This window comes from Oreochromis niloticus, linkage group LG8 (assembly GCF_001858045.2).
Source record: "Oreochromis niloticus isolate F11D_XX linkage group LG8, O_niloticus_UMD_NMBU, whole genome shotgun sequence".
NCBI lineage: Eukaryota > Metazoa > Chordata > Actinopteri > Cichliformes > Cichlidae > Oreochromis > Oreochromis niloticus.
Window position 1 is genome coordinate 7,035,686 of NC_031973.2, and position 22,780 is coordinate 7,058,465.

Genomic DNA, 22,780 nt, shown 5'->3' on the forward strand with positions numbered 1-22,780 from the left:
TATACTTATTTTATACTTACTTATGTATTATACAGCTGCAGCTACAGTAAAACTATAGCTGCAGATATTTACTTAATTCTTTTACAGCAAATAAAAGAAACACTGAAAGAACCAGAGGATTGATATCGATTGTATTGATGCCAGTTCTGATATTGTTATCAGATCCATGCTCGTGTAGGATACTCAATTTCTATCCTCTAAGGTCAGCCCACTGAACTGTATTAAATAAATTAATAAATTAAAAACACCTCAAACAAGCACTATGAAAAATGTCGAAACCATTTTGTGTTGACTGTCACATATATAGTTTTTATTTATAGCCTATAACACATTTAAACAACAGAAGTTGGCTCGTGGTACCTTAGAGACAGCTGCATTTACAGATTTTCTACAATTCCAGATACACGTTTTGTGACGTGGTTTGTTGTGTAAATTATTTATAATAAAGTAAAAAATCACAGTCATTTAGCGGCTCTTAAAATATGTTTAAAATTTGCAAATGTATGATGATTAACTCATAAATCATAACACACTGTTCTCCACTGCATAAGCTGCAGTTACAGGTTAAAAATATCAGTATGGGTACTGGGAGAATACATTTGCGGTATGTAGAGCAGTAGCAGTCAGAAGTTGGCTAATTCAAAACACCGAGGGGAAGATTAATAATGTGACACCGTTACCATGGAGCCCTAACCACTACACACGGATTTTCAGGAAGAAATAGGTTTGTTTGTCTTCCTGTAGTTTTTTAGTTACTGTGTGAAACTAACATTATTACTGACATTAAACAGAAGAGGAAAAACGCTTAGTCTGACTTAACCGCTAACAAAAAAAAAAACCCAAAATGACCGAAATGTTTTATTTGCTGGGAAACTTCTTGTTCACCGACGCTACTTGACCTCCACTGTGTGTGTGTGTTTATTAAAAGTGATACATGTGTTTATTACTTTAGTTGTTAATATAATGATGTTTTTTGGTATTCAGACGGGAAAACATAAGCATGGACTCGGAGTATTTAAAAAGAAACCTGGGTCAGTGCCTGGCGGACGGCCTGGCTGAAGTGGCCGAGCAGCGACCTGTGAACCCGATCCTGTATCTGGCTCACTGGCTTTACAAGTACAGCTCAAACCGTGAATACCAAGCAGAGGTGAGCTTTTCTTTTATTTATTACTGCACCCGTTACAGTTTACAAGTCATGCTATCTTACGTCAACACAGTCAGAAAAAATACCTGAATCAAAAGATGAGTAAATAGTGGCATTAATAAGGGGGGGGCAAACAGACCTAATTTTTGCATAGATTTCTGGTTATTTGTTGGAGACTCAAGATTATGATCAGTACCACTAAGAAACATTTTTTTAAAAAAAAATGAGAATCGGCATCGTGGAAGTAAAAATTTTCCTGATAAAACTTGCTGTTTTGTTGTCCTGTCAGTAGGGGGTAGCATGCACAACTTATTGTCTAATATGACTGTCTCCCATTTGACCCCTTCAGAATCAGCTAGGGGTTTTTTTTTCCTTTTTTTGTACTTTGTAACCTAAATTTGACCTTTATAATTTGAAAACTGTCGAAGTTAGAAGCCCTCAAAGTACATAGACTTGGGTTGAAATTTTGTGCTCTTGAAGTCTAACTAAATTAGTAAAAGAAATAATCACATGAAATGTGAAATGCTGTTAGATGATGCAACAAATTCAATTTTATTCCCACTCCAAGTGTCACAATCTAAAACCAAATATGTCTTTGTGTTCTGTAACTAACAATAAGCATCAGTGTCATTTGTTTAAGAAGCTACAAGTGCTCAAATGTAAATTATGTTCAGTGAAGTAAACAATTGGAGTATTTTACAGTGTTGCACTATTAGCATTCATCAGCCTTATGCGGCAGTATAGTGTATTAAACAGAATCCAAATAGTTATGTTAGCAACATAATAACTACAAAAGTGTTATAGTAAACAACAGTTGACAGTGAAACAGGTGATTAGCTCTTGGAAGCCTCCACTGGCTGTTAAAGTGTGAGCAGTGAAACTATTTCTGCTCACACTACTAGTGCCTTAAAGCCTCTGTCCTTACATAGGTTTTAAGGGCTGATATAAAGGATAAAAGAGGCTTAGACAGTCTAAGCTTATCAGGCTGAAAGATTAAAAGCCTGTAAGAGCCAAGGTAACAAAAACCCAGTCACCTTTTTACCTTGACTCAGAAAGTACCAACAGATCCCTGCATGCCTATAGAGATCTGCAGCCGCCTCAGGATTACAAGGAGTAAAAGGTCTAGGTGAAAGCTTTTTATCTCATAGTTAGAAGCGTCTTTGTTGTAACCACAATTATATTTGTAGAAAAAGGCCAAACTGGCACTCCTGGAGAAAGAGCAGGCAAAAGCCAGAGAGGAGGAGTTACACCAGGCGAAGCTGAGGGAGGAGGAGCAAAAGGTCAGTGAGACCTGGGAGGAGTCACAAACTACTTTTAAAACACAAAACTTTTAATCTAACCGAACATTTGTTTGTGTTTCTTACATCAAATTTTTAAAAAAATAGTATGTGTTAAGATGTTTTCTAATTTTTCCTGTTATCCTTTAAAATGACCAGTTGCTTATTTTCGCTTCAGTCCTCTCCACTTGCTTCCAATTACTCCAAAACACTTTTAAGTAAATTGTTTAAAAGCATATAACATAAACACATCGACAGCTCTCTGAGAAGAAGCCCACAGATTCTGAAGCACCCACCGCAGCCACAACAGGAGCCGTTGAGGACAGCAAACCCGTACAAGAGGGGAAATCAAACACATCCGATCTGGAAAACCAGCAAGGCACAGAAGATCGCCAAACTGAAGTGCAGGAAAATGTCACTGAAAAGGAGGTGATAAGAATTCAAAATATAAGTGCTTCTGGAGGTGGTGGCAGTCTCTGTGATATTTTCTGATTATCCCTTTCATTTCTGTTGTTTTTGGTTTTGAGCCATGAGTGCTTCTGGGGGGTTTTTTCTTTGGTGATGGGTCAGTCTACCAAGCTCACTCTAAAACTGCATGACTTGCCTCATATGGTTTTTGAAAGAAACTACAAATCACTGACTATAAATGGTTTGAGATCTGCCAGGTGGACATCACAGATAAAGCAGCAACCAGTCCAGAGTCGCCTGAAGGAAAACCTGCAGAGGTCAGTCATTCTTCCCTATCTGAGGGGCAGGACACAGAGGTCAAAGAGGAGTCTGAACAGAAGCCTGATGAAAAAACTGAAGTGGAGACAAGGATGGAGCAAATAGAAGAAAAAACAGAAATAGAGCCAAGTACGAATAGTGTTGAGGAAAAAACTGAAGAGGAGGAGAAGGAAGGAATTACCAGCCAAAACGAAGAGAAGGAAGGTGACCAAGATGAGGATAAGGTCAGGAGAAATTTTGTCGTATTTGCCTGGATAATGTAAGAAATATCATTAAACAGGGGTCAAACACTGTCAAGAAAGAAATGGTACAACTTGATTTTGTTTGTGGTGCTAAAATAGTTTAGTTAGTAATTGTGGTTCTTATCTGCTTTGCAGGAGGTTGATCAATCTGAAACTGCTGAACCTGAGAAGACTGACCCACTACAGTCAACTCTCACACAAGATGGGAGTGATTCAAAATCAAATGAAACAGAAGATCAATACAGCAAGCAAAGTCCTCCTGACCTTGACTCTCACGACACAGAAAAGGTGAAACAGGTTAAATGCAGACTGTGCGCTGAGGATTCAGTTTAGCACATATTTAGATCGAATAAGCAAGAGGTGCAGGCTCAAGTACCAGAAATGATGAAGGACAGATCAGCAGAGTGGTGAGATTTGAAGACGAGTTAAAGTTCAGGACAGAGGAAGACAGAGGAGACAAGGAACACAAATAAAGATGAGAAGAGCAAGAACTTTTCTGAGACAACACAGTCAGACTGAGCACAGGTAGAAGCAGAGAATTATTATGTTCTCCATAATCTAATTTGGTTTACTTTTCCTTCACCATAAGGCCCATGAAGAAGAAACTGGCAAACCTGAAGATGCCATCCAAGTGGAGCCAGCTTCAGCTTCAGCTTCACAGAGTGAGGACATCGAACCTGAGAAGACATCTGAATCTGAACAGGACGCACAAGAATCAAGTACACCCCTTCTCAAGGACCAGGAAAAGGTGGCATAACCTTATTTAAAATGCACAATGTTTCCCTTTAATACTTTGCTCATTTTTTTAACATTAATGAGGAAAATTTGCCCAGGGGAAGCAGCACTTTTGGGTTTGAGAACCAAAGGTCTGTTCAGAAGCTAGAAATAGTAAAACAAGGCTTAACCAGAACTTTTCTGACCTCTTTACCTCAGGCGGCCGATGAACAACCGAAGAGCGAAAGCACTGATTCTTCAGCTCCAGTTGAGGGTGAGGTAACAGCAGAGGAAACGATGCAGCGCGGGGAACCTGAGAGTTCACAAGAGGAACCTGAAAAGTCTCTGTCTAACGAGGAAGACTCCCGGGAGAAGGTTGACCTGAGTGAATGTGTTTCTCATCTGTTGGTTCTCAAACTTTTTCTTGCATGCACCCAGCAAATATTTTTGGTTTCTAGCAATTAAAAAATATCCAGTTTCAATTTTAGTGAAATAAAATATAGCATGATCACATTATTTTTTTCTAAATTATTGGAATATCATTCCCACTCTCTGGTCATTTAGGGACCACCTGCAGTGTCTGTGTTTGAGAACCAGTGTCTACATCTATTTTCTGACAAGTGTGATATTTATTTCTTTAACTTAATACTGATGAATTTGTAACTCAGCTTTGTGTTGCTTTTCAGGACCAAGAAGAGGAAAAAGACCAAGCTTGATCACATCACATGTCTGAGCTTTTACCGAAGCTGAAATCATTAATGGTTATTAATGTGTAAATAAAAAACATACACAACAAATAGTGAGCCGACATAATTTATTATTGTTTATTCATTTGTCTCTTTTGTTTTTGCACAGTGTTAAAGATCCACTCTAGACATTTTTAAAAGTTATGAAAACAACCCAGTCCATGTGCTTGTTTCCACACCACACTTGTGTAAGTAGCCCAGTTGGCTTCCAGTCACGTTGCAGTGTCAGAAATCCCAATGGCACATCCACATGTTAAACTGAGATTAAAGGTGATTCCACATACTGTCCCCCCTTTTAGCAGGTGAATTTAAAATCAGCCTTAACTCAAACTTTGTGCAGAGATAACGAAATGTGGAGTGACATACAAGCGATTAAAGAAAACCTTTAATGTGATAGTCTGCTTCTTCAACCCACATTAGAGCAGACAATAGCTGAAACTGTAACTAGCTTTTTTAGTAGTAATGATAATATAAGTTTGCATTAGCTTTTATTGGTCCTGTTATAGAAATGCTTGATTGTGTAAGCGTGCAAAGTAATTCTCGTCATGGCTGGCATTTCGACTGGATGACGCTGCAGTTTCCAGGCTGTTGAGTGACCTTTAGCCTGGAGGAGGAGGAGGGCAAAGTTTGGTGCATAATGACTGGTTTGTATTGAATGTTTCCGCATCTGCGTTCCCCTTCTCGTCGCTGATGAAATACAGCTGTATTCAATCTCATCAGTATCTGCACCCAAGAGAGGCTGGGTTTGGGAAACGCTGGCAGATCAGCTGGAGTTGGAATTTAAATGCGCGTTTGGACGAGGGGCGGTCGAGAGTGCGCAACAACAGCGGAGCTGAGATGCTTTAATTAAAAACGGGGTGCAAAAAGAGGCTGTAATGGAACTCGTAACCAATGTTGTGGCCACTGTCGGTGGTCTCGTTACCGGTGTAATGAATTTCTTCACTGACAGATTTCTTACACCGCCGCTGGAAGCAACTCTCAAATATTTAGAGGAGGCTGAACTCAAGACCACGAAGGGAGGTGAGTCATATCTGTGTTACCCAAAGAAACCATGTAATTATAAAAAAGTTTGTTTTAAAGTCGTTTTTTCCCTCCCAACTGAGATTTGTTACGCATTTAGCCTGTTGCTAAACTTTTACCCTTTCACCTAATCTCTCTCCTTAGAAATAAAGACGTTCAAAGCCAAATCTCTGTGGGAAAAGTCAGGAGCTGTTATGATGGCAGTCCGGCGTCCTGGATGATTTTTGTGCAGAGAGGTATTGTTCCAGTGACAATCGGTTATCATGAGCTATTGGCTTATTACTTTAAGCCCTTTGGTTTTGCCTGCTACACAAAAGAGAAAGTTTGCCATACACATATTTTCCATTTCTTGTCAGTTGTAACCAAAAGGCAACATATTTGTTATGTTTAGAAAGTTGCAGAATGAATAACTTCTGCAACTTCTACAACATCAAACTTTTGGTCTCAGTTCAGGTATGGTGATTAAAATGATACAAACTATGAAAATGTCTGCACTGGAGGTGCAAAGTGGCTCTCAAATGCTGTGAAGTTCAGTTTTCATATAAAGTACCTACATACTCTACAACTATGTCTGCCTGTTGTAACTTGAACTCTTGAGTGTGGATTTGCGTAGCATAAATCTGAGGTAGTTCTGGAGTATTTAAACCTGGTGTGGTTATAATCCTCTAAATCTAAGCTATAAAAGGCACAAGAGGATGTATATGTAAATCTGTAGCCCACCTTGCCCCCAGAATTGTCTCAGTATATTTTATTTTTCCCCGTCAGAGTAGGCACAGTATAATTGCAGTGCATCCACTTGACATGGCTCTATTACATGAAATTGGCCTGAAAATTAATTGTGGTCAAATAAGTATTTAGATTGTTTAATTAACAGAAAGTCATAATCCTCCTGTAATAATACAATAAAGTGCCTAAAGTACTGTTGCAGGACCCCACAATCCCTGCTTACCACCTAAAATATGGGCAGTGTGCATATAATGAATACAACATGACCCCTCAATCGTATCTTTAAGTTTGTAACTGCAGTTGCTAACTGTTAAGATTCTTTATTAATCCTCTTTGGCTGCAGGAAGCTGCAGAGCTGTCCTCTCTGAAACCCCAGCTGGATGAGCTTGGGGTTCCTCTGTACGCTGTTGTAAAGGAAGATGTCGGCACAGAGGTCAAGAACTTCAGGCCATACTTTCAGGGGGAAGTCTTCTTGGATGAAAAGGTAAACTTTATTATTTTCCTCTAATGAACTATTCTACCATGGTCAAAAGTTATCTGCAAACTACATCCGGCCCATTTTTAAGCATAACTGCTTCCAAATACACTTGGACCCATTTAGGGTGTCTGAAAAATCCCTTTAGGTCTGCATGAATTAACCAAGCATTCTGATATGCTTGCAGAGACGTTTTTATGGGCCTCGTGAGCGGAAGTTGGGTCTCCTGGCATTCCTGCGTGTTGGAGTGTGGATGAATGGCGTAAGGGCTTTCAGGAATGGCTTTGTGGGAAATGTTCTCGGAGAGGGTTTTGTCCTTGGTGGGGTCTTTGTCATCGGGCAAGGACAGCAGGTAAAAATTTCACATTAATCCAATGTCATTGGAAAGGTTCTAATAAATTGCAATACAAATTTCTTAAGAAGAGTGACGCCATCATACTAGGCAATGTTTAGTATCTCTTGTCTGTTTGTCCTGCAGGGAATACTTTTGGAACACAGAGAGATTGAGTTTGGAGATAAAGTAAACATTGAAGATGTCCTCCAAGCTGTCAGAAAAATACCACAGGAACTACAGTCTTTGGAGAAGAAATAATTCTTTGTATTACTCGTGTTTTTGAACATTTAAAAATTATTAACAATTAAACACCTTTCAGATAACATAAAATCTACAGCATTGTCTAAATATATGGTATAGACAAATTTTTCTTTTAAATGAGGAAATTTGTACATTTGATAGTTTGCCTGTCTCTTTAAGATAAGGATGCATTTTGCAGTATGACTGTTTTTAAGAGTCTGAGTGTGTTAATGATGGCCTGTCTTTAAACTCTATAGAAGAAGCAGACCTGATGCTTAATGCTCATTTTCTTAAAACTCTGATACCACTATGCTGTCCTGGAAGTAATGAGGCTAATCTTTTGAACAATAAAACACGTTTCGGTGCTCGGCAGATTTGTATTTTGTATTTGGTTTTTTCTTTATGCATTGAAGTTATTCAGTAGTTGGACTGATATCAGGGTGGGTGGAGGGTGGGACCATTTTCAGAGCCAAGGTCATCATCTAGGATAAGTCTTATTTCCTGTTGAGTGCTCTCTTATTAAGTTATGAGAACTATCAAAGTCACTTTGTACTTTAACTTTGCAAGAAGCACAGTTCAGAAAGTATCTTTGAGCCTTGTGTTCAGAAGGACTTCATTTTCTCCTGGATGTTGCTCTATTAGTTTTTTTTTTTTTTTTTTTTTTTTTTTTTTTTTTTTTTTTTTTCCTTTAACATTTTTATTAAGACTATAAAATATGAGCATTCTAGTTTACTGCAGATATTCATCTGCCTAGAGGGACATAAGCTTGAGTTGACATGAAGGCTGTGGTCCTTTAAAACGTGTTTTGTAATCTACTTATGTTGGTTTTAGAAACCAATTACAAAGTAGGTTACACAACCTGATCTACTGGATAAGCTCAGGAGATTTGGGGGGAAAAATCAAACTTATGAAACTCAAACATTAAAAAGCATTGGTTAGATACAACTTTGCTGCACAGTGTTATAGTCTAACAGATTTAGGTTTGGGTGGAGGCATCTGTGCCTTTTGAAAAACACCATTGAGTGGTGCATTGCCAAAATAAAATGCAAAAATATTGTCTTCAGACATGAAATGTTAAATTTGCTCTTTGGAAACTGGAGTTTTGCTTAGGTCTGTTTTAATTATGCTGGGATTCTGGATTTGGTATTTAATTAATTAGCTGTATTGTTGGATTAGGCTTACCTTTAAGTATCTTGTTTCTCGAAAGAAGTCGTTTATCCATCTTGAGATGACTGACTTTTCTCTGTTCCCATTCAGCTTTCTTAAATCCTGAAAGGGGATATGTTTAATGTGTCTCTTTACCTGTAGCAACACTAGCTTATTCTGGATAAAGTCAGCACCCTCTCACTGGAGGAACTGGTTACCCTATTATTCACACAGATGTTCAACCCCCTTTTCTTGTCTGAAGAACTTAAGGGGAGAAATGTTTGGGGAAAAAATAATATCAAGTGAGTTGGGGGTCTACTGTCTATTTAAAAACCAACATTACCCAAAATCTAAATAAAATGCATTGTATATGCTTCAGGTCAGGCTTTGAGGAGTGGAGCTGTGACTCTGGAAGCGAGGAAACCTGGTTTAGCCCTGTGCAGAGAGGAAAATTACATGAATACATTTCAGTTTAGAGATATAATTCACAATTTTTAGATCTATTCAGTATTGTTCATGGGAGTTGTGTTGAAAACCTTTGATATTGGATATTTCAAGGTCAGGACTGTTCATCTCCCAACACAAGCAAATTGTACTGAAGCAGCCTATTTGTGTTTTGCATGGAGGGCCAGTCATGGGTGTATTACTAGGTCTAGTCAGATGTTTAGTAATGGATTTTGGTTTTACACTTGACTTTTATCTCTCTTGTCATCAGAGAATATGCTTGTCTTTTGATCTTTATTATGTAAAATGATCATTTGTCTGTTTTGTAAAAGTTTTCTCTCTAGAATTTTCACTTACTTTATATTATTCCACACATCAAACAAAAACCTCCCCTACAGACTGTTTCTGCCAAACCTGCAAACTTGGTAACTTTGGACCATTACAGTTGAGAATTTGAAGGAAAACATATTAACTAACAATGTGAAACCAGTTTATGGGGTAAGTTTCATGAAGATTGAACCAGTCGTCTAGCAGGAGTTCAGGAATAAACATACATACGTTACGATCATTGCGGTATAAGATGATACATAAAAACACAGAGCTGTAAGAATGCAAGGAAAAAACATTTTTTAAAAAAACCCAAAAATGACAGAGCAGGTCTGAGCTTTCCTAAAAGTAGAATTTTTATCTTACATTTGACATTTTGATAAAGCAAGAGAAAAAGAAAAGTTGTTCACCAGTGATTCACAGTGGTTGAGGACAACTGATTAAGGATTTCTCAAAAACATGTCCACACAATCATCATTAGTTTCCCTGTGATGACATTAAATGCTATGAAAAGGCTTCCAAAATGTGGTTAATTAAAGTAAGATAAAGAAAAAAGGCACAAAACAGCCTATTATATATTAATAACTTGTGATCCTTACAAGGAGATAGAGTGTGTTTCCTCACTCTGGTCATATGTTATGTCCTTAATGTGGCCTTGAGTGGTAAACAGTTCAAAAGTTCTTTTTTCCTTCTGATTGTTTCGCTTTTCAGAGATGAAATAATCCAGTAACTTATCAAGCATTTTCTTTCTTATCCTTTTCCCCTTTATCTACCAAGCTTCTTTGAGGCATTGACCTCAGGTTTGTGAACACTAAGTTACAGTGGCAGTACTAACTGTGTGACGGGAAGGATATCAACCATAACCATGACCCAGATCAGCAGACCAGTTTTTATTCCACTGAAATCCGTGACATTCAAGAAGCTTCTTCATTAGTCTGTTAAAGTGATGATGGTGGGCTAACTTTTGTGTTAGCTCAATTTTTATGTTCATTTTCTCACAGTGTTACGACCCCCTCTCCTAGGCGTCAGGGGAGGAGTAACATACACAAGCCCCCAACACACAACTGAGTAAAGAAAGGTTTTAATTTCAAACTTTAAACAGAAAACCGACAGGGCTGTTCAACAGACCACTGGGCAAACAATTACTATATAAAGACAAAAAAAAGACAAGAGTAAAAGCTAAAGGTTAACTAAGGCGGGCCAGCATCACAAAATTCTACTCACAGCCAGCTAGCAGCTCAAAGCTCTAATCAGGCTTAGTTCAAGCATGCACCAAGGTTTGACAAAGTTCAACAAAGATTGAAGAGGGAGGCACGAAGAGCAAACTGCATGTTCAGTTCTAAGCAACAGCCACTGAGTGAAGGACCTCCAGCCTTTTGTAGCCACAGGTGGGCACGATCAGCCACTGATTGCCTCTTGGAGCATCACGGGATCCCCGGGCAGCCAATCGTCGGTGTGGTCTGGCACACTTTATTCTGCATAAAAGAGGGTTGGCACGGGTCCGGGCCAGCCAATCCCCCGTGAGTCCTGGAACACTGCGATTTCCATAGAGGAAGGCGGGGCCACCTGAGGCCAGAGGCCGTAACACACAGAAGTTTGCCAACACTGACAGTAAGATTCAGTCATGTGTACCGCAATAACACCACAGTTGCACTTACACCACAGTCACCGCTTTGACAGCTTCTATTCTGCAGTATCATCTACACCTCACTTCTATGGAAGAGAAACAATGACTTCGGTATTATTTAGAAAAATAATACAAATATTTAATGTAATATTTCAAGTATATGCCGACATGAAAATTTTTTTATTTATACAAAAAATTTTAATGTGTAGTGACAAACATTATGAGAGTTGTAAACACCTCCAAGCCTTTCATTCACTTAATTTGCAGTGATTTCATTTGTGCATGAAGTCATGTTTTTTCTTCTTCAGCAGAGATACTGAGATATCTTCCTGTGTTTGATCTTTGAACTACAACAGAAGTGACCCAGGATGTAATTCAGCGCATCCCAACAGATTTAAGACACAAGTACAGCTACAAGGATGGGATTCAAACCCACGTGTGCAGTGCACAATAGACTAGAAGTCCGTCACTTCAATCATCCTGTAGGGCAATCCCAAAAAGTTGATTTTGTTAAACTGGACAAAGGTTGGGAGAAAACTTTCTTCACTTATCTTCATCTTCAGTCTCAATGCAGCTTTCCCCAACCTTATAAACAGGACATTTGCATAATGACTGAGACACTGATCAATAACCACTGATCAATGACAATTAACAATTGGCCATGAGTACCATTCACAGAGAGTTCTCATTTGCTCTTCAAACTGTGCACATACACAGGCACGCAGGAACAAGGTTACAGAAATATGCTGTGAAATGAATGATTCCCCCTAAAAAAATCTCATTACTATGTCTATAAAATACTGCGATTGTACCACAGTGCTAAAACCTATATATATATATATATATATATATTAGCATTAGCATATATATTAGCATTCCAACAACGCCCTGTTTTCGTCTCTTGCCCACTTGTCGTCAGGGTGCCCTGGTTCCTCAACACCTGACGCGGACCTCGTTGATCCGGGCGACGTCCGAGCCGGCATGCCTTCATATTTATCTGTCTTGCTCATGTCTGCGGTAGGCTCACTTAGCATAGGACTTAACTTAGCTCCTATGGCAGGAATCGAACTTGCGATCTTCTGCTCCAAAGGCGTGTAGTTTAACCACTACGCTATCCAGCTGCTCCATCTAAGGCTAAATACCGGCACGAGACCGATAGACGACAAGTACCGTAAGGGAAAGTTGAAAAGAACTTTGACGAGAGAGTTCAACAGGGCGTGAAACCCTGTTGAAGTATAACCTGGAAGTCCCGAGGTCAAAATGGGAGATGCCCCCAAGGGTGATGAAGAATGACCGAGCTAAGATCCTGTGGGACTGTACAGATCGGGTAGTGACAGGGACTTCCAGATACAGACGGACAAAATGGTGGTGGCTAACCAACCGGACATAGTGGTGGTAGACAAACAGAAGAAGACGGCTGATCGATGATCGATGTAGCGGTTCCGAATGACAGCAATATCAGGAAGAAGGAACACGAGAAGCTGGAGAAATACCAAGGGCTCAGAGAAGAGCTCGAGAGGATGTGGAGGGTGAAGGCAACGGTGGTCCCGTGGTAATCGGAGCACTAGGTGCGGTGACTCCCAAGCTAGGCGAGTGGCTCCAGCAGATCCCGGGAACAACATCGGAGATCTCTGTCCAGAAGAGCGCAGTCCTGGGAACAGCTAAGATACTGCGCAGGACCCTCAAGCTCCCAGGCCTCTGGTAGAGGACCCGAGCTTGAAGGATAAACCGCCCGCAGGGGCGTGCTGGGTGTTTTTTTTTTTATATATGTGTGTGTGTGTGTGTATGTATATATATATATATATATGAGTATCTGTGTAAGTATGCAATAAAGAAGATGTAATGCAGAGGTTGACGTACAATGTTCTGTTCCTTGCTCAAGCTGTATTAATAACATGTAGTAGATATTTGATGACACTACAGAGAATGAATTGTATGTAATAAATCAAAAGTAGATGAAAACATCCCAGTTAAAAAAAAACAATGTCAAATACGATTATGGCATGAAATAGTCCATTCAAATGTTGCTTTTCTGATAGCTGACATTTCTTCATTGGGTCACTGTATAAAATAAGTCCAAAAAATCTATGAGATAATAATCACATCAGATATTAGAAATTTGGCTTTTCTGACACATACTGACTGTATTCCTCACAGGAGGAAAGAGCAGAAGAGATGATGAGTACAGCACATGGATGAGAAAAAAAGAAGGGTAAAGAGAAGGCAAACATCCAAAATTCATCACACTTTCAAAGTGACCATTATGGCACAATAGAACCAGAAGCTTTGAGACCATCACTGGTATAATAAAAAAATAAAAACAAACCTAAATACTGGCAACACAAACTCTCATATGTAACTACTTCATAAACATGAAGGTTTTAGTTTTTCTCTCTCTCTGGATTAAAGCCACAGAATGTTGCATGTGCATGCTTTGACCCTGTGTGATGTCATCATCTGTTTGTCCCTTTGATGTCCCTATAAGCATAAATAGCCCAAACCAGTTCCAGTCTCATCATTCCTTCCTGCTGCTTTCAAAGCAAATGCACAGTTTGGCGTATATTTACCTCCTTTTCTTCACCTTGGACTTTATTCAAGCTCCAGAGGACGACAAGAAATACTTTTAATTGCAATCAGAACTAACAGCAGTCCAACTAGAGATTCCAACAGTAAGTGGAGCAAGTGGCTTTCAGCCACTGCACAACCACTGGCTTTATTTAAACCCATTTGCTCTGCAAACATGGACACTATTTTTGGTGTGGCTCTCACATATGTTGTGGAAAATATTTTTCCACAAATTGCATCATATATAGCTAAAAAAGCTCTGCAACGATATACATCTGCGCAGGCATCGGCTCAGACAGAAAAAAATGTGAGAAGCAACGATGATGATGAAGTGACTTATGAGAGTCATGGACCCAGTTCCATTGGTTTGCACTCTTGTAGTGAAATGGTGCAAGAGAAACCTGAGCACAGAAGAAAGGATTCTGCCATTTCAGAGCTCAAGCTTTCTCCCTGTGCACCCCCACGGCTAACTGTAAGAAGTATTTATGCCCTAAATAGGAGAGAATGGCTAAATATTGAATTCCTGGGTTCAGAGAAGACCAAACCTTTTGACAGCATGGGTCAAGCAGAATGGCATCATTACTGGGAAACTGTCACTGTTGTTTCTACGAGTAGAACAACAACTGATGATGACTTCTCAGTTTACTGGAGCCACGAGAGATCGACAATTATTTATTCCACGGCTAGACGAGGAACTGTATCTAATGATATGCTTCCTTGTCTTACTGATAAGCCATATGACCATGTCACCTCGCATTTGAGTGAAATTCAGTCCACTTCTGTGACTCATACATTTAAACTTGCCAGTGAAAGTTTTAAAGATGAACCAGAAGAAAAATCAGAAACCCAACCCGATTCTTCCTACGCTGGCTATTGGTCCATGAATGACATGGCCTGGGAGAATGTGGAAAATATTTTTCCACATATTGCATCATATATAGCTGAAAAAGCTCATCAACGATATACACCTGTGCAGGCATCGGCTCAGACAGAAAAAAATGTGAGAAGCAACGATGATGATGAAGTGACTTATGAGAGTCATGGACCCAGTTCCATTGGTTTGCGCTCTTGCAGTGAAATGGTGCAAGAGAAACCTGAGCACAGAAGAAAGGATTCTGCCATTTCAGAGCTCAAGCTTTCTCCCTGTGCACCCCCACGGCTAACTGTAAGAAGTATTTATGCCCTAAATAAGAGAGAATGGCTAAATATTGAATTCCTGGGTTCAGAGAAGACCAAACCTTTTGACAGCATGGGTCAAGCAAGAATGGCATCAATTTACTGGGCCCAGGAAAAAACTGTCACTGTTGTTTCTACTAGTAGAACAACAACTGACGAAGACTTCTCAGTTTACTGGAGCCACGAGAGATCGACAATTATTTATTCCACGGCTAGACGAGGAACTGTATCTAATGATATGCTTCCTTGTCTTACTGATAAGCCATATGACCATGTCACCTCGCATTTGAGTGAAATTCAGTCCACTTCTGTGACTCATACATTGAAACCTGCCAGTGAAAGTTTTAAAGATGAACTAGAAGAAAAATCAGAACCCCAACCCGATTCTTCCTACACTGGTTACTGGTCCATGAATGACATGGCCTGGGAGAATGTGGACATTCCTGAAACACAGAATGGGTTTATTTACAGCACACCACACAGCATTGGGGCTGGTTTTCAAGCCGCCAGAAGAAGAGCTGAGGCTGCTATAACATGGCTCGGAACCACAATTACAGCTCCAATTATGATTGTGATCTATATGTTCTACATGTTGTATCAAGTCTTTAAGAACATCGCAGCCCCATTTGTCAGGACCTTTTATTGGGCAAGAGACAGGATTCTGGTCATTTTTCAAGAAGCCAGAAGAAAATTTCAGATGCAACAACAAAATGAGGCAGCTACAATGTGTGCACCTTTGAGATTTACAGTGGCTGCTTTCACTGTGATTTTCATGTTCTACATGTTCTATCCACTCTTTGAGACCCCAGCAGGTCCATTTCACACAACCGCTTGCTGGGCAGCCGACTGGGTTCTGGCAGTTTTTCAAGAAGCCAGAAGAAAAATTCTATTGGGACAACAAATTGGGACAGCTACACTGTGGCCAACATTGAAAATTACAATAGCAGCTTTCACTGTGATCATTATGTTCCACATCCTCTATCAACTCTTTGTGAACATCGCAGCTGCATTTCAGACAACTGTTTACTGGGCAACAAACAGGATTCTGGCAATTTCTCAAGAAGCCAGAAGAAAAAATCTTATGAGGCAATACACTGGGACAGCGACGCAGTGGGCAACATTGCAAATTACAGTAGCTGCTTTCACTGTGATCTTTATGTTCCACATGCTCTATCAACTCTTTGAGAAGGTCACAGCTGCCAGAAGAAAAAGTCGAATTGGACAAGTAATCGAGGCAGCTAAAACCTGGGCAACATTGCAAATTACAGTAGCTGCTTTCACTGTGATCTTTATGTTCCACATCCTCTATGAACTCTTTGTGGATGTCGCAGCTGCATTTCGGACAATTGTTTACTGGTCAATAGACTGGATTCTGGCAGTAATTCAAGCAGCCAGAAGAAAAATTCAGATTGGACAACTAATTGAGGCCTGGGCAACCTGGGTACAACCACAACCTGGGCAACGTTGAGAATTACTGTGGCAGCTTACACTGTGATCTTTATGTTGCACATGCTCTATCAACTCTTTGAGAAGGTCACAGCTGAAACTTTTTACTGAGCAATAGACTGAATTATGGCAGTTTTTCAAGAAGCCAAAAGAAGAATTCAGATTGGATAACGAATTTGTGCAGCTATAACATCAACAATACCCAAGATTTCACTCTACAACTGATGATGACTTCTCAGTTTACTGGAGCCATGAGAGATCAATAATTATTTATTCCACGGCTAGACGAGGAACTGTATCTAATGATATGCTTCCTTGTCTTACTGATAAGCCATATGACCATGTCACCTCGCATTTGAGTGAAATTCAGTCCACTTCTGTGACTCATACATTGAAACTTGCCAGTGAAAATTTTAAAGATGAACCAGAAGAAAAATCAGAACCCCAACCCGATTCTTCCAACACTGGCTATTGGTCCATGAATGACATGGCCTGGGAGAATGTGGAAAATATTTTTCCACATATTGCATCATATATAGCTGAAAAAGCTCACCAACGATATACATCTGTGCAGGCATCGGCTCAGACAGAAAAAAATGTGAGAAGCAACGATGATGATGAAGTGACTTATGAGAGTCATGGACCCAGTTCCATTGGTTTGCGCTCTTGTAGTGAAATGGTGCAAGAGAAACCTGAGCACAGAAGAAAGGATTCTGCCATTTCAGAGCTCAAGCTTTCTCCCTGTGCACCCCCACGGCTAACTGTAAGAAGTATTTATGCCCTAAATAAGAGAGAATGGCTAAATATTGAATTCCTGGGTTCAGAGAAGACCAAACCTTTTGACAGCATGGGTCAAGCAAGAATGGCATCAATTTACTGGGCCCAGGAAAAAACTGTCACTGTTGTTTCTACTAGTAGAACAACAACTGACGATGACTTCTCAGTTTACTGGAGCCACGAGAGATCGACAATTATTTATTCCACGGCTAGACGAGGAACTGTATCTAATGATATGCTTCCTTGTCTTACTGATAAGCCATATGACCATGTCACCTCGCATTTGAGTGAAATTCAGTCCACTTCTGTGACTCATACATTGAAACCTGCCAGTGAAAGTTTTAAAGATGAACTAGAAGAAAAATCAGAACCCCAACCCGATTCTTCCTACACTGGTTACTGGTCCATGAATGACATGGCCTGGGAGAATGTGGACATTCCTGAAACACAGAATGGGTTTATTTACAGCACACCACACAGCATTGGGGCTGGTTTTCAAGCCGCCAGAAGAAGAGCTGAGGCTGCTATAACATGGCTCGGAACCACAATTACAGCTCCAATTATGATTGTGATCTATATGTTCTACATGTTGTATCAAGTCTTTAAGAACATCGCAGCCCCATTTGTCAGGACCTTTTATTGGGCAAGAGACAGGATTCTGGTCATTTTTCAAGAAGCCAGAAGAAAATTTCAGATGCAACAACAAAATGAGGCAGCTACAATGTGTGCACCTTTGAGATTTACAGTGGCTGCTTTCACTGTGATTTTCATGTTCTACATGTTCTATCCACTCTTTGAGACCCCAGCAGGTCCATTTCACACAACCGCTTGCTGGGCAGCCGACTGGGTTCTGGCAGTTTTTCAAGAAGCCAGAAGAAAAATTCTATTGGGACAACAAATTGGGACAGCTACACTGTGGCCAACATTGAAAATTACAATAGCAGCTTTCACTGTGATCATTATGTTCCACATCCTCTATCAACTCTTTGTGAACATCGCAGCTGCATTTCAGACAACTGTTTACTGGGCAACAAACAGGATTCTGGCAATTTCTCAAGAAGCCAGAAGAAAAAATCTTATGAGGCAATACACTGGGACAGCGACGCAGTGGGCAACATTGCAAATTACAGTAGCTGCTTTCACTGTGATCTTTATGTTCCACATGCTCTATCAACTCTTTGAGAAGGTCACAGCTGCCAGAAGAAAAAGTCGAATTGGACAAGTAATCGAGGCAGCTAAAACCTGGGCAACATTGCAAATTACAGTAGCTGCTTTCACTGTGATCTTTATGTTCCACATCCTCTATGAACTCTTTGTGGATGTCGCAGCTGCATTTCGGACAATTGTTTACTGGTCAATAGACTGGATTCTGGCAGTAATTCAAGCAGCCAGAAGAAAAATTCAGATTGGACAACTAATTGAGGCCTGGGCAACCTGGGTACAACCACAACCTGGGCAACGTTGAGAATTACTGTGGCAGCTTACACTGTGATCTTTATGTTGCACATGCTCTATCAACTCTTTGAGAAGGTCACAGCTGAAACTTTTTACTGAGCAATAGACTGAATTATGGCAGTTTTTCAAGAAGCCAAAAGAAGAATTCAGATTGGATAACGAATTTGTGCAGCTATAACATCAACAATACCCAAGATTTCACTCTACAACTGATGATGACTTCTCAGTTTACTGGAGCCATGAGAGATCAATAATTATTTATTCCACGGCTAGACGAGGAACTGTATCTAATGATATGCTTCCTTGTCTTACTGATAAGCCATATGACCATGTCACCTCGCATTTGAGTGAAATTCAGTCCACTTCTGTGACTCATACATTGAAACTTGCCAGTGAAAATTTTAAAGATGAACCAGAAGAAAAATCAGAACCCCAACCCGATTCTTCCAACACTGGCTATTGGTCCATGAATGACATGGCCTGGGAGAATGTGGAAAATATTTTTCCACATATTGCATCATATATAGCTGAAAAAGCTCACCAACGATATACATCTGTGCAGGCATCGGCTCAGACAGAAAAAAATGTGAGAAGCAACGATGATGATGAAGTGACTTATGAGAGTCATGGACCCAGTTCCATTGGTTTGCGCTCTTGTAGTGAAATGGTGCAAGAGAAACCTGAGCACAGAAGAAAGGATTCTGCCATTTCAGAGCTCAAGCTTTCTCCCTGTGCACCCCCACGGCTAACTGTAAGAAGTATTTATGCCCTAAATAAGAGAGAATGGCTAAATATTGAATTCCTGGGTTCAGAGAAGACCAAACCTTTTGACAGCATGGGTCAAGCAAGAATGGCATCAATTTACTGGGCCCAGGAAAAAACTGTCACTGTTGTTTCTACTAGTAGAACAACAACTGACGATGACTTCTCAGTTTACTGGAGCCACGAGAGATCGACAATTATTTATTCCACGGCTAGACGAGGAACTGTATCTAATGATATGCTTCCTTGTCTTACTGATAAGCCATATGACCATGTCACCTCGCATTTGAGTGAAATTCAGTCCACTTCTGTGACTCATACATTGAAACCTGCCAGTGAAAGTTTTAAAGATGAACTAGAAGAAAAATCAGAACCCCAACCCGATTCTTCCTACACTGGTTACTGGTCCATGAATGACATGGCCTGGGAGAATGTGGACATTCCTGAAACACAGAATGGGTTTATTTACAGCACACCACACAGCATTGGGGCTGGTTTTCAAGCCGCCAGAAGAAGAGCTGAGGCTGCTATAACATGGCTCGGAACCACAATTACAGCTCCAATTATGATTGTGATCTATATGTTCTACATGTTGTATCAAGTCTTTAAGAACATCGCAGCCCCATTTGTCAGGACCTTTTATTGGGCAAGAGACAGGATTCTGGTCATTTTTCAAGAAGCCAGAAGAAAATTTCAGATGCAACAACAAAATGAGGCAGCTACAATGTGTGCACCTTTGAGATTTACAGTGGCTGCTTTCACTGTGATTTTCATGTTCTACATGTTCTATCCACTCTTTGAGACCCCAGCAGGTCCATTTCACACAACCGCTTGCTGGGCAGCCGACTGGGTTCTGGCAGTTTTTCAAGAAGCCAGAAGAAAAATTCTATTGGGACAACAAATTGGGACAGCTACACTGTGGCCAACATTGAAAATTACAATAGCAGCTTTCACTGTGATCATTATGTTCCACATCCTCTATCAACTCTTTGTGAACATCGCAGCTGCATTTCAGACAACTGTTTACTGGGCAACAAACAGGATTCTGGCAATTTCTCAAGAAGCCAGAAGAAAAAATCTTATGAGGCAATACACTGGGACAGCGACGCAGTGGGCAACATTGCAAATTACAGTAGCTGCTTTCACTGTGATCTTTATGTTCCACATCCTCTATGAACTCTTTGTGGATGTCGCAGCTGCATTTCGGACAATTGTTTACTGGCCAATAGACTGGACTCTGGCAGTAATTCAAGCAGCCAGAAGAAAAATTCAGATTGGACAACTAATTGAGGCCTGGGCAACCTGGCTACAACTACAACCTGGGCAACGTTGAGAATTACTGTGGCAGCTTACACTGTGATCTTTATGTTGCACATGCTCTATCAACTCTTTGAAAAGGTCACAGCTGAAACTTTTTACTGAGCAACAGACTGAATTATGGCAGTTTTTCAAGAAGCCAAAAGAAGAATTCCTGTTTCTTCACCTTTGAGTGAAGAAATTTCTATTTGGATTCAAACACACAAAATTAATAAAACACCACCAACAGAGTTGGACGTTTTAAAATCAATAAACACAATCAATTGGATTTTTACGCGTCTGCTTGTCACTTTATTAAACAGGTCAAATATAGAAATTATTTGGTCTAAAGCTGTAGTGTCCAAGTCTTTCCCTCCAAGAATCAGGGGATTTGACAGGATATTATTTTCCACATGGAGAAACTTTTTAAATAAATTCAGTTTGCTTCAGGGTCATAATCAATTTCTGTGTTGTTCAGAAACATTTCTAATGAAAATTAAGTTTTAGAAGCAACTAAGAAAAGCTGAATAACTTAAATTCTGCTTTATTTAAGCTCCCCTGTATTAAGATGAGTCAGTAGGTTTGAAATGGATAACAGGTACCAGTGTTTTCATGCAAGAAAGATCTTAATTTGGATATAAAAGTTCATTCAAGGATATTCTCAGTTTAATCATTTGCCTTAATTTTTTTATAAAATATATCTTTTAATGTTTTTTAATTCCTTTTTAGTGTAAGATAATTAAAAAAAAAATACTGGCAGCCACCAGTGCTGCTCCTCAGCCTTTTACCAGATGCATGAATGTCCCGTGATGTCATTTGTATGATACATGAATGGCGCAACAAAGGAGGACATTGTGACATTGGTACACCAGCTGATCACTGTATGGTTTGTCAAACTTGGAGATCAGGGTGTTTTTTGTGTAGCCATCTCCCTAGTTGCTGGGTTTCAAAAATGGCGGTTTAGAGTTTCGTGAAGGAGACGCTCTCATGACTCGAGTGACGCAACCAATTGGCCAATCGGTGGTATGCAGTCTCAGATCATTTGGAACACCGGCCGAGTAGGTACTAACACAGTGCCTGGTACCAGGTACTACCACCTAATGAAAATCCCTTAAAATCCTACTGATCTGAGTAGGTCGTGGAAAAGGGCTAATAGTTGGGTGTCCACGCTGCCAGAGCTGTGCTGGGGTTGACGACAATAACCTATCAGGCCAGCTGACCAAATGACAGCTGTCTGATTGTTGAAGAGCCCTACCTCACCAGCCAACCGAAACAGCTAGTTCTAGAAAATACACACACTACATCAAATTATGACACTTTACATCAAAAATAATCTATAACTCTCTATAAATCTCTTTCCATCTTTTTAAATATTATGCTTGATTAATAAAGGGGAATAAAAGTCATGTGTGAGAACACAGTGACATCATTAAATGCTGAGAAAAATTACATTTCCAAGAGTCTCAGCTTTATTAACAGTGACTAAACAAACTGTTGCAAAGGTAACTTTAACAACATCATTAAGTAATCCTGACTCCTGATGAAAGTATTTGTGTAAGCCTCAATCATGCAGTGTAAGAAGTAGATGTTTTAGAAACCCTGGGCAGAGTGAGACAAAAGCTTACATGTCACGGTACTAGTAAATGTATAATTTGATTATTGTTGTTTATAGTTTTGGTTTCTGTTTTGCATCTCTAACGCTCTAGTTCGTCCTTGCTCTGTGTGTTTCAGTTCTTAGCTTTTGGTTACGTGTCCCCTCTTTTCAGTGTCTAGTATGTGCCTGTCTTGGTCCCCTGTCTCTAAATTTCCTCTGTTGCCACGTCTGTGATGTCGCTATGTTACTCTCGTTTCTGAGTCCGTGTCTGTGCGTACATGTCATATTTCCTGTTTTACTTTGTGCTGTGTTAGTGTGTCTAGTTTTGCCTCCCTTGTCTTGTCCTGCTGAATTTGTTCCAGCTGTGTTTTCCTTCTGTCTCCTGTTCCCTGATTACTCCACTCTGTATTTTAGTCCGGTGTCATTCACTGCTTGCTGTCGCGTCATTAACGTATACAATGGCTGTATCCCAATTCAGGATCTGCATCCTTCAACGCCCCCTTTGAAGGCTGATTGCGTCA

At 40.0% G+C, this 22,780-nt stretch overlaps 4 protein-coding genes across 9 annotated transcripts; all 4 read left to right on the forward strand.

The window, feature by feature from the left end:
- The first annotated feature begins 613 nt into the window (after positions 1 to 613).
- On the forward strand, positions 614 to 4,900 carry dydc2 (DPY30 domain containing 2). Of its 4 annotated transcripts, none has more exons than XM_003453403.2 (9): positions 614 to 724; positions 985 to 1,147; positions 2,332 to 2,424; positions 2,680 to 2,850; positions 3,078 to 3,371; positions 3,525 to 3,677; positions 3,979 to 4,137; positions 4,323 to 4,478; positions 4,790 to 4,900. In XM_003453403.2, the coding sequence occupies exons 2-9, from the start codon at positions 1,001 to 1,003 to the stop codon at positions 4,817 to 4,819; spliced, it is 1,203 nt and encodes a 400-aa protein (XP_003453451.2). In that variant the 5' UTR covers positions 614 to 724; positions 985 to 1,000; the 3' UTR covers positions 4,820 to 4,900. The 4 variants fall into 4 exon arrangements, with proteins under 4 accessions (XP_003453451.2, XP_005458201.1, XP_025765713.1 ...); XM_005458144.1 differs by having other exon boundaries at positions 3,087 to 3,371; XM_025909927.1 differs by lacking the exon at positions 614 to 724 and adding an exon at positions 760 to 906.
- Positions 4,901 to 5,481: 581 nt separating this feature from the next.
- Positions 5,482 to 8,016, forward strand: LOC100692098 (redox-regulatory protein FAM213A). The gene is made up of 5 exons (XM_013276454.3): positions 5,482 to 5,869; positions 6,014 to 6,105; positions 6,939 to 7,079; positions 7,258 to 7,422; positions 7,549 to 8,016. The coding sequence occupies exons 1-5, from the start codon at positions 5,725 to 5,727 to the stop codon at positions 7,660 to 7,662; spliced, it is 657 nt and encodes a 218-aa protein (XP_013131908.1). The 5' UTR covers positions 5,482 to 5,724; the 3' UTR covers positions 7,663 to 8,016.
- A 6,412-nt stretch (positions 8,017 to 14,428) lies between these two features.
- Positions 14,429 to 20,954, forward strand: LOC109203115 (uncharacterized). 2 transcript variants are annotated; one of them, XM_025910036.1, is made up of 2 exons: positions 14,429 to 16,118; positions 16,463 to 20,954. In XM_025910036.1, the coding sequence occupies exons 1-2, from the start codon at positions 14,463 to 14,465 to the stop codon at positions 16,484 to 16,486; spliced, it is 1,680 nt and encodes a 559-aa protein (XP_025765821.1). In that variant the 5' UTR covers positions 14,429 to 14,462; the 3' UTR covers positions 16,487 to 20,954. The 2 variants fall into 2 exon arrangements, with proteins under 2 accessions (XP_025765821.1, XP_019217701.1); XM_019362156.2 differs by having other exon boundaries at positions 14,429 to 16,048; positions 16,184 to 20,954.
- On the forward strand, positions 16,656 to 20,954 carry LOC109203117 (uncharacterized). Of its 2 annotated transcripts, none has more exons than XM_025910037.1 (2): positions 16,656 to 18,338; positions 18,683 to 20,954. In XM_025910037.1, the coding sequence occupies exons 1-2, from the start codon at positions 16,683 to 16,685 to the stop codon at positions 18,704 to 18,706; spliced, it is 1,680 nt and encodes a 559-aa protein (XP_025765822.1). In that variant the 5' UTR covers positions 16,656 to 16,682; the 3' UTR covers positions 18,707 to 20,954. The 2 variants fall into 2 exon arrangements, with proteins under 2 accessions (XP_025765822.1, XP_019217702.1); XM_019362157.2 differs by having other exon boundaries at positions 16,656 to 18,268; positions 18,404 to 20,954.
- Positions 20,955 to 22,780: the final 1,826 nt, after the last annotated feature.

Coding starts and splice junctions, on each gene's coding strand:
- LOC109203117 (XM_019362157.2), top strand. CDS start 16,683: ATGCTTCCTTGTCTTACTGATAAGCCATATGACCATGTCACCTCGCAT. Junction 18,269..18,403: donor ACAGCGACGCAGTGGGCAAC/ATTGCAAATTAC, acceptor AACCTGGGCAAC/ATTGCAAATTACAGTAGCTG.
- LOC109203115 (XM_019362156.2), top strand. CDS start 14,463: ATGCTTCCTTGTCTTACTGATAAGCCATATGACCATGTCACCTCGCAT. Junction 16,049..16,183: donor ACAGCGACGCAGTGGGCAAC/ATTGCAAATTAC, acceptor AACCTGGGCAAC/ATTGCAAATTACAGTAGCTG.
- dydc2 (XM_003453403.2), top strand. CDS start 1,001: ATGGACTCGGAGTATTTAAAAAGAAACCTGGGTCAGTGCCTGGCGGAC. Junction 3,372..3,524: donor GTGACCAAGATGAGGATAAG/GTCAGGAGAAAT, acceptor TCTGCTTTGCAG/GAGGTTGATCAATCTGAAAC. Junction 4,138..4,322: donor TTCTCAAGGACCAGGAAAAG/GTGGCATAACCT, acceptor TCTTTACCTCAG/GCGGCCGATGAACAACCGAA.